The sequence below is a fragment of the Solanum lycopersicum genome, chromosome 1 (assembly GCF_036512215.1).
Source record: "Solanum lycopersicum chromosome 1, SLM_r2.1".
Classification (NCBI taxonomy): Eukaryota; Viridiplantae; Streptophyta; class Magnoliopsida; order Solanales; family Solanaceae; genus Solanum; species Solanum lycopersicum.
Genome location: NC_090800.1, coordinates 1,398,932 through 1,408,939, shown reverse-complemented (window position 1 = coordinate 1,408,939; position 10,008 = coordinate 1,398,932). Strand labels below are relative to the sequence as shown.

The following is a 10,008-nucleotide window of genomic DNA, read 5'->3' as shown; positions in this document are numbered from 1 at the left end:
GAAATGTTTATAAATTTTCGAGTTGAAATTTACCCTTTTTTTATTTGAATATTTTCAACTTGCTCAAATATTTTTTTATTAATTTGTTTGACTTATATCACTATTACTTGAAAAAAATAGAAAAATTTAAATTAATTAATTAATCAATTAATCTACCAATTATATTTGCGTAGAATTAGAGTTAATTGTTATTTAGAATTTTATTAGGAGTTTGTTGCTCAACAGAATTTTATAATTGAACTTCAAATCTTTATAAAAACCTAAACTTAATTAATCATAATTCACTAATCACTTCTTTAATCCTCTCCATTCTTCATAATCTTCAAAATTAATTTAGAACTAATTCTTGTTCTTGCATGTCTTATAATTATTTTTTTTGTTTTAGAGATTTCTGGATCCATTGATATTATTTTAGAAGAAAAAAAAAGATTATTCAAAGTTTTTTATAATTTGGAGAAGATTAAGAGTAAAAATTTCAAATCTTTTTTCTTCTTAATTTTTTTTTTCACCATAAATGACAAAAAAATTTACTAGCAATTATATTATTGTTCTTATTGATACAAGTTCTTCACCTTCACCAGAATCATATACTATCACAAAGTTTTCGGTTAATTTCTCAGCTACTAAGTTCCGGAAAAGGTAATTCGAATTTCTTATATTAATATAATGTCGTATTTATCTGTATATATAACTTAAATTTACGTTTTTATTCGTCACATTGAAAGATGTTATGTGTATATTGTTTAGACTAATTTTATTAAAAGATGACATTGTCCATTAACCCTTAATGTTCTTGTTAAGTAGGGTTACGAGTCAGATTCAGAATTTAAAATTTTATTAATATGAGTTTTAGTTCTTTTTATTAATATGAGTTTTAGTTCTTTTAGGTTACTGAATTTTGTTATCTTTTTAAAATAAAGTGGAACACTATCCTTTTTTTAGGTAAAGAAATGAAATTAATTGTATTTATTTGTATATATAACTTAAATTCTTTATATTTTGTGTTTTTATTTGTCGCATTGAAAGATGTTATGTATATATTGTTTAGACTAATTTTATTAAAAGATGACATTGTCCACTAACCCTTAATATTCTTGTTAAGTAGGGTTACGAGGCAGATTCATAATTTAAAATTTTATTAATACGAGTTTTAGTTCTTTTTATTAATATGAATTTTAGTTCTTTTAGATTACTGAATATTCTTGTTAAGTAAGGTTACGAGGCAGATTCAGAATTTAGAATTTTATTAATATGAGTTTTAGTTCTTTTTATTAATATGAGTTTTAGTTCTTTTAGGTTACTGAATATTCTTGTTAAGTAAGATTATGAGGCAGATTCAGAATTTAAAATTTTTATTGATATGAGTTTTAGTTCTTTTTATTAATATGAGTTTTAATTCTTTAAGGTTACTGAATTTTGTTTTCTTTTTGAAAATAAAGTGGAATACTATCCTTTTTTTAGGTAAAGAAATGAAATTAATTGTAAATTATAATAATTTATATATTGCATCATAATTTTGCCAAAGTTGTTCCTTTTACTCTTTTTTTTCCAACTTGCAATTTTAATTCATCATGCTGAATCTTTCATTGTTATGAAAGGACTATTAGAAACTATTGATTTTTTTCATACGATTAGTGAGTCATGAATTTAAAGAAATTAAACACGATAGGAGGAGTTGAAGTTTCTTCACTTAATTTCGAAATTTCGTTTTCGAGTTTTAAAATGAGAAAAGATCATAACGGAAGTGTTGCATTTAGAAATGAATCTTTTTATAAGACGTGAATACTTATTTAGTCACACTAACTTAAATATCGAATATCGAATTGAACCTATGTCATCAAGTCAAAATTCACTTTTTAGGTTTCCAACGAAACTAGAGAAATTTTGTGGCACTATTTTTATTCAATTTATTCTTTATGAAAAATATGTTAGACATATATTTTATTTTATTTTGCTCCTATTGAAACATATTTTTTGAAAATGACTCTTTATTTATATTTGTCTATATATTGAGCTATTTCTTCAATCAATTTTCATCAACCTTTCTATTATTGCATGCATAAATATATTCATAATATTCAAGTACTTTTATGTAAGTTTTCTTCTCCCTCAAAAATCATACAATCTAGTTCTTCATACATAAAAAAAATACATTTGTGTGACACTATATATAGCAAATATCGCTTTGTATGGACGTCCTGTCAAAATTTAGCTCATTAAGATTTTTCTCGATGATTAAAACCATTAGAAATGTTATCGACTAGTCAAAGTCAAACAAATTCACAAACATTAACACATACTAAGATTAAGAAACCAAACCTAGATATTATGATACTTTTATTGTGTTCTTTTTTAGTATTTCTCATACATTAAAGTTTAAGTTATATATACGATTAGTAAAATAATTTCTTTTGCATTTAAATTTTGCAGAGAATGTCCCAAATGGCTACAATGGACACAACTCAAGACATGCCAAAGGTTAGCTTATTATATTCTAATTTTCGTTTTGTGGACTGACAATATATAATTTTTTTATTAACGATATAGAGTCAAAATCACCTTACAAATTATGTAATTAACTTGTTAAAACAAATTAAAATACACTGATAATATTAAAAAAAAAGATTATTTTTACATAATTACTCATTCATATTTTTATTTTTTTATTTTTGTACAGATAAATGAAAAGAATAATTCAGATGGAGTAAACAATGACATCAAGCAGGGAGTTGTGAACAAGCTTAAAGTCTTTAGAAGCAAAAGAACTGGTGGATGGTATTCAGCATTTCATTGTTTAGGTATTTATAATTTTAATCGTTATGTTCCAGTTTATGTGACATTATTTTCGTATTAATTAACATATTTTTACTTATATATCATAGAAATATCTAATTAGGGTAGCTTTTATTATAGCTTTTACTAATTTTAGAAAAAAGAATCTCTTTTTTCTTTTTTCAAAATAAGTTTTGTGTCGAGTCAGATTAAATTAAGCAACTTTTATTAGCTACGCGCTACTTAGTATAACAAGAACTTTTTCTTTGGGTGTTGCGGCCCTTTCACATACCCTCCTAAACGCAAGATGATTCATGTATCTGACTATCCTTTTTTATAATAATTTAAACACTTTACGACGATTATAAATTCTGAATATCCCTCAACAAGGTATGCTAGATTCTACACGTATTTATATCTCGTTTGTCACACGTGCATCTATAATCAATTAGTAAAATATTTTAAGTAGTTACAAGCTCAAAATATCTATATATTATTTGATTAATATTTTATTTTATTTTATTTTTTTAATGCAGTAAACCAAGGACTTGTAACACTATCATTTTTTGGTGTTGGTGTGAATTTGGTGCTATTTTTAACAAGAGTTTTGGGACAAGATAATGCTACTGCTGCTAATAATGTTAGCAAATGGACTGGAACTGTTTATTTGTGTTCACTTTTGGGAGCTTTTATAAGTGATTCTTATTGGGGAAGGTTCATCACATGTGCCATTTTTCAACTTATTCTCATCCTGGTAATTATTACTATATCATCCTACTCGTTTTTTCAGTCTGTTTCGAAAAGAATATGTAATATGTGTATCTTAATATATTGACTATTGCTATAATCATGAAGGATTTTAAAAATATAAGGTCAAAAGTCATGTAGATATAGTATATGTTAGATTGATCCTATGACTTTTTCATCAGTTTATTTCTTCATATTTTAAATCCTCTCGACAAAAGTTCTGGTTTCACCACTGGTTATGTTTACAATTGCAAGTTGTAAGAATACTTCTGTTATGCGGTAAAAGTCATTCTTTCTTTCTTAAATTATATGTTTAATTAGCCAAAAAAAATGTCATATAAAACGAGACGTGAATAACTACTCGACCTTTAGTTAATGAGAAATTAGTTTTGTTTTTTTTTCTCTTTTGAGTAAAGGATATCAATATCATGCTAGTATTGACTATTGTAATGAGTTTTAAGCTTCTTACATTGACAGTATAAAAGAATTTTTATGTTATCAAATCTCTCACTTAAAGTAATGGATCAATGTTGTCACTAAAGTATAACTACAAGTAGTCGTTCATAACAAGTAGAACATGTTATTACATTACACTAGTGATGTTACAGTTCATTATGTAGTCAGTGTATATAAGTTTAACTATGTTTTTTTTTTGAATTTAACTAGGGACTTGTGATCATATCATTGACATCTTGGCTATTCTTGATTAAACCAAATGGATGTGGAGATGGTATACAAAATTGTGTACCCCCATCATCTATTGGCACTTCATTATTTTACTTAGCCATATACTTAGTGGCTTTAGGCTATGGTGGTCATCAACCTACAATTGCAACATTTGGATCAGACCAATTTGATGAAGCAAATCCTAAAGGAAAAATCTCAAAAGCTGCCTATTTTGGCTATTTTTACTTTGCATTAAATGCTGGATCTTTAATTTCAAATACAGTTTTGGTATATTATGAAGATGGGGGTAAATGGACACTTGGTTTTTGGGCCTCTACTGCTTCTGGCCTTTTGGGCCTATTTGTTTTCTTATTGGGTACTCCTGGATATAGATATGTTAAGTCATTTGGGAACCCGTTGCCACGTGTCGGTCAGGTATTCGTTGCCGCGTTCCGAAAATGGGGAGTGCCTAATGTTGATGAGACAGAGTTGTATGAATTGAATGGGACAGAATCATCCATTAAAGGAACAAGAAAGATACTTCATAGTAATGATTTCAAGTAAGTACTTTTCGGTTCATATTATCTGTATTCTAAGTGACGCACTTAATAAATTAAGCTTAGCTTGAGATATGTCAATTATGTATACATAGAATTAGATCATACTTATTCTGAACTTTCTGTCTCCAAATTCTTGATATGAAGTTTTGTTATTTAATTTCTAATCACATTATTTAAAAAATGGCCAGGAAACTAGACAAGGCAGCAATAGTGACAGATGAAGATAGGCAAAGGCCAGTGATTAACCCATGGAGGCTATGCACAATAACACAAGTTGAAGAAGCAAAGTGCATACTGAGAATGTTTCCAATTTGGCTATGCACCATAATGTACTCTGTCATCTTTACACAAATGGCCTCTTTATTTGTTGAGCAAGGTGAAGTCATGGATGCCACAATTGGGAATTTCCACCTACCAGCAGCTAGCATGTCAGCATTCGACATATGTAGCGTGCTAACGTGCACGTTTCTCTACAGGTAAGGGTGTCAAATGAGCGAGTTAAACTGAATTTAGTGACATATAAGTAAATGAGTGTGTTTAACCATATAATGTCTCAAATTAAAAAAATAGCTATTGTCATAGAGTTTCAAATTCCACGTGAAATTTTAAACTTCAAAGACAATGGTTGAAAAGTGGCTATTTGTGTAATTCAACCCTAAAAGGGCTATTTAGACATCATTTTTTCATGAACTAATTTTACGACCCCTATATGTGTAGGTTCATGGTGGTTCCATTAGCCGGAAAGATAAGTGGGAATCCAAAAGGATTGTCTGAGCTCCAGAGGATGGGAGTCGGACTAATCATCGGTATGTTATCAATGGTTGCAGCCGGTGTAACAGAAATTTTTAGGTTAAGAAGAGTTATCCCCGGAAATGAAACAAGTTCACTAAGTATTTTTTGGCAAATTCCACAATACATACTTGTTGGTGCCTCAGAGGTATTTATGTATGTTGGACAACTTGAATTTTTCAATGGACAAGCACCAGATGGGATTAAAAGCCTAGGAAGTTCACTTTGTATGGCATCAATGTCACTTGGAAATTATGTTAGTAGTATGCTTGTCAACATGGTTATGCATTTCACAGCAAAAGGGACTAGACATGGTTGGATACCTGAAAATTTAAATAATGGCCACATTGATAGGTTTTACTTCTTGTTATTTGGTTTGGCATTGGTTGATTTGGTTGCATTTGTGTTCTTTGCTAAGTGGTACAAAGGAATCAACATTGAAGATAGCAATCATGGGGAAAAAGAGATTGATCAAGTTCTTGAAAAAGTTTAGAGTGGCTATTTCTTAAAGAATTTAGAGTAATGTGGTTTATTTTAGTTAAAAAAAAAAAAAGCATGACCCTTAAATGTGATGATTTTAAAGGGCATGATTGCTTCTAGTTTTCTATTTATAAAATAATTGTTTATGTTAGGGTTTCCCTATGAAGTTATTTGTTTAAGAAAATTGTAATTTCTTATGTATATATGCTACTAATAAAATTGAAGCCTTTTGAATTACTAGAACTTCATTTCTTTAATTATTTATCATGTCTTATTTAAACTTTGGCTTGTTAATTCTGAAATTATAGAGAATTATGTTTTTCTTGTAAATTATTGAAATTACGACATTGCCACTCTCTTTAGACATAAATCGCGTTCGTCGACTGCGTTTTATGAGTAAAATTATGTTTTTCTTGTAAATTGTTGAAATTACGACATTGCCACTCTTTTTATACATAAATCGCGTTCGTTGACTGCGTTTTATGAGTAAAATTATATTTTTCTTGTAAATTGTTGAAATTACGACATTGCCACTCTCTTTGTACATAAATTACGTTCGTCAACTGCGTTTTATGAGTAAAATTATATTTTTCTTGTAAATTGTTGAAATTACGACATTGCCACTCTCTTTGTACATAAATTACGTTCGTCAACTGCGTTTTATGAGTAAAATTATGTTTTTCTTGTAAATTGTTGAATTTTAGATATTTAAATTATTTTTGATGTTTTTTTAATTATTGTAATATATATTACTTTTACGTCAATTTTAAACAATATATGTTAATCATACATTCCTATTTGTGGCACTAATTTTAGGGCTATAACGACCTCTTTCGGTAATTATGGGGAGGCGAATGGTAAAAGAATTGGGCTATAAAACTTTTTGGGCAACGACTAAAAAAGTTTAGGCTAAGCGGGGTTCAGACGGAATTTGAGTGAGAGGAGATCTAGAGCAATCAGGGAATGGATGGGGTGGCCTCTCTAACTTGGATCGTGTTTTCTTGTAGCTAAGACATTAAGAAATTCATATGGTCTTTTGAGATTGAATTTGGGTTAGTAAACTCTTGATATCAAACTTGACACGTGGTTTAGAAAGTCAACAATTTCGTTCTTTAAATTGGAAGAATGATTTTGGGCAGCTTCTTTTCATTTTTCTATTAATCAACAGATTTGAATATAATTCAAATTTAAGTGGACATATTCATTATATATTGTATTTTTAATCATATATTAACAAGACAAAAAAAAAAGTACTTTCTACCTAAAATTGCAAAAGGACCATAGTTTTGATCAAGTCCATCAGCTAAATAATTACAAATTTTCTCAATCAACATTTCATATCATGTCAAGTCATTATTCTTTAATTTGTCATTTGACATCTGATAACTACTTAGATTTTAATTAATTTAAAATTGTGCAAAAATTTCAACAAAAAAAAAAAAACAATTGTTGAAAATTCCTCGTACTTTCAAATTGTAAAAATTGTTCTACAACTAATATCTGATGATGACATATGAAAATTATTTAATGTAAAGCAGAATTATCGGCCACACACTAATAAAGGGACTTTAATTTTAGTAGGGAAAAAAATCAAAATGTGCTATTGAAATATGAGAAAAAAATTTATTTATGTCATTCGCTAAATGTTTGACTTATTTATGTCATTTTCGATTGAGAAAAGACACATTCGTGTCATTATTTATTAATGAAAATGACCTAGATGAACCAAACTTTTAACATATGGCATAAATGAGTTTTTTTTCAAAGTTCAATGGTGTATTTGAACTTTTTTCTTTTAAAAAATAATTTAATTAATGACGCAGCTGAATCATAATTGACCACGTGTGAAAAAAAATCAAAAACTATTTTCCATTAACAAATACTGGCATGAATAAGCTTTTTTCTCGAACGAAATTATTTAAATAAGCTAATTTTTTAACGAATAACATATATAAGTTTTTTCCTAAAATTCAATAATATATTTGAATCTTTTCATAATTTAGGTGGGGCTAGAAAACAGGAAAATAATGTTTTATATAATAGATGATAAAGTTCTTAGTAAAAATTCTACCTTAATTATTGCTTGCCATAAAGTGTTGGTTGAAGATTTAATAGTTCTTGCCTAGTTATTCAAAAATTTCTTCCCTACTACTAACAAGTTTTTGTATGTGATTAAACACGTGAAATTTTTCTATTCTTAATTATTAGTTTTGAGTTTATTTTACTGATAAAGAAAGTTCAGGTAGCTAAGTTACGAAGCAATCGGAAAATATTTAAATATACCATTAAATTTTGAGAAAATACATATCTATGTCATTCATAAAAAAATTGGCTCATCTATTATTTCCGTTTGAGAAAGACTCATTTGTAACATAGCTTAGCAACTAAAATGACATAGATGTGTCAAATTTTTAATGGATGATAAAAGGGTAATGTTAGGGTTGTTCATGGTTATGGTTAAACAAACCAAATCGAATCGTAATCCGAGCCAAATCAATTAAAAAACTCGATATTTGGTTTTATTTGGTTAGGTTTGATTTTTAAATTTTTAAAATCGATATTATTTGATTTGATTTTGATTTTACTAAAAAATAACTGCAAAAACAACCAAACCAAACCGATAAATTAGAAATATAAATTTTATAATTATTTATAAATAAATATAAATATTTTGTTAAACTTTAAGTAACTTAAGTCTTTAACTTCAAAATTTTCTCAAGCCTAACACTTAAATTTTAGCTCAATTACAACCCTAAGTCCAATTCCATCAAAATTTATTATCTACCATATCTTTCATAATATAGTCACACACTTAATAACCTAGTTCGTGTAATGATAACTCTAGTATTGTTAAATTACTTAGTTGAACCAACAATAGCTCTTCTGTGGATTGTTCATGTACTAGATGTTTTTTTTATCAAGATAAGTATGTCCTAAAAAATTTATTACTTTCAAATCGAAAAAACCAGAAATACCGAACCAAACCGTCAATAACCAAACCGATGGTTATTTTTTTTTCATTTGGTTTGATTTGATTTTAGAAATTTAAAAAATCGACTTGATTGATTTGACTTTAATTTTAACCAATAACCGATCCAAACAGAACCACGAACACCTCTAGAGTTGTAGATTTTTCCGACTTCTTTTAAAAGAAAACACCACTTCACGAAATCTAGTTGAATACTATCTCGTCCTTCTATGTAATATAAACAATGAATTTGCCTTACTCATATATCATATTTTTTGCAACATATATTACTATCATGCTAAGTGATTTAGAAACATAAATTTATTTTTGGAGTGAGATAATATATCCCTTTTGATCTCAAATCTAATGGTCTCAAGATGAGTTGACAATTTTTTGTATGATAAATTATTGTATTACATATTTTAAAAAATGTCATAAATTTTATGTATTTTTGAAAATAGGTCATGAATGACTTTCAATTATGATAAGTATTATGGTTGATAGTCTAAAAAGTGTATAATAGTAAATAATATGAGTTGTGGTGCGGTGATAGATTGCTCTATTCTTAATTAAAGGTTTCAAATTTAAATTTTTAGGTATGAAAAAATTATGTTAAGAGCTTCGTTTCTAAATAAGTCTTATAATGCGCGAATTAAATTTAATCGAAATTGCAATACAAATTTCGAACCTCAAAAGAGAAATAAAACTATGTGAAATAGATCACCTATACCCTTGTTACATTTTGGGATCAAAGATGCCCCTGTTATTATCCTAAGAAACCACATATACCTCAAGAGTTAAACACCCCATATTTTTATTGACTTGGTAAGCCACGTGGGACTAATCCTTCCACCTAAGCATTGTCAACTAGGATTCATTACAAAAGAACTAGACATTTAGCAGCGAAAATAGTCGTCACAAAAGCCCAAAAAATTGTCACTAAAAGTTATTAACATTAAATTCTAATTTTATGTTTTTTTTCTTCATTATTTTTTTTAAAAAAACAAAAATGATATCGCTTAAGCA

General features: G+C 27.9%; 1 protein-coding gene across 1 annotated transcript; it reads left to right on the top strand.

Moving 5' to 3' along the window:
- The first annotated feature begins 498 nt into the window (after positions 1-498).
- Positions 499-6,251, top strand: LOC101266857 (protein NRT1/ PTR FAMILY 7.1). The gene is made up of 7 exons (XM_019213698.3): positions 499-639; positions 2,431-2,478; positions 2,678-2,798; positions 3,309-3,526; positions 4,186-4,745; positions 4,934-5,221; positions 5,463-6,251. The coding sequence occupies exons 2-7, from the start codon at positions 2,434-2,436 to the stop codon at positions 6,025-6,027; spliced, it is 1,797 nt and encodes a 598-aa protein (XP_019069243.1). The 5' UTR covers positions 499-639; positions 2,431-2,433; the 3' UTR covers positions 6,028-6,251.
- Positions 6,252-10,008: the final 3,757 nt, after the last annotated feature.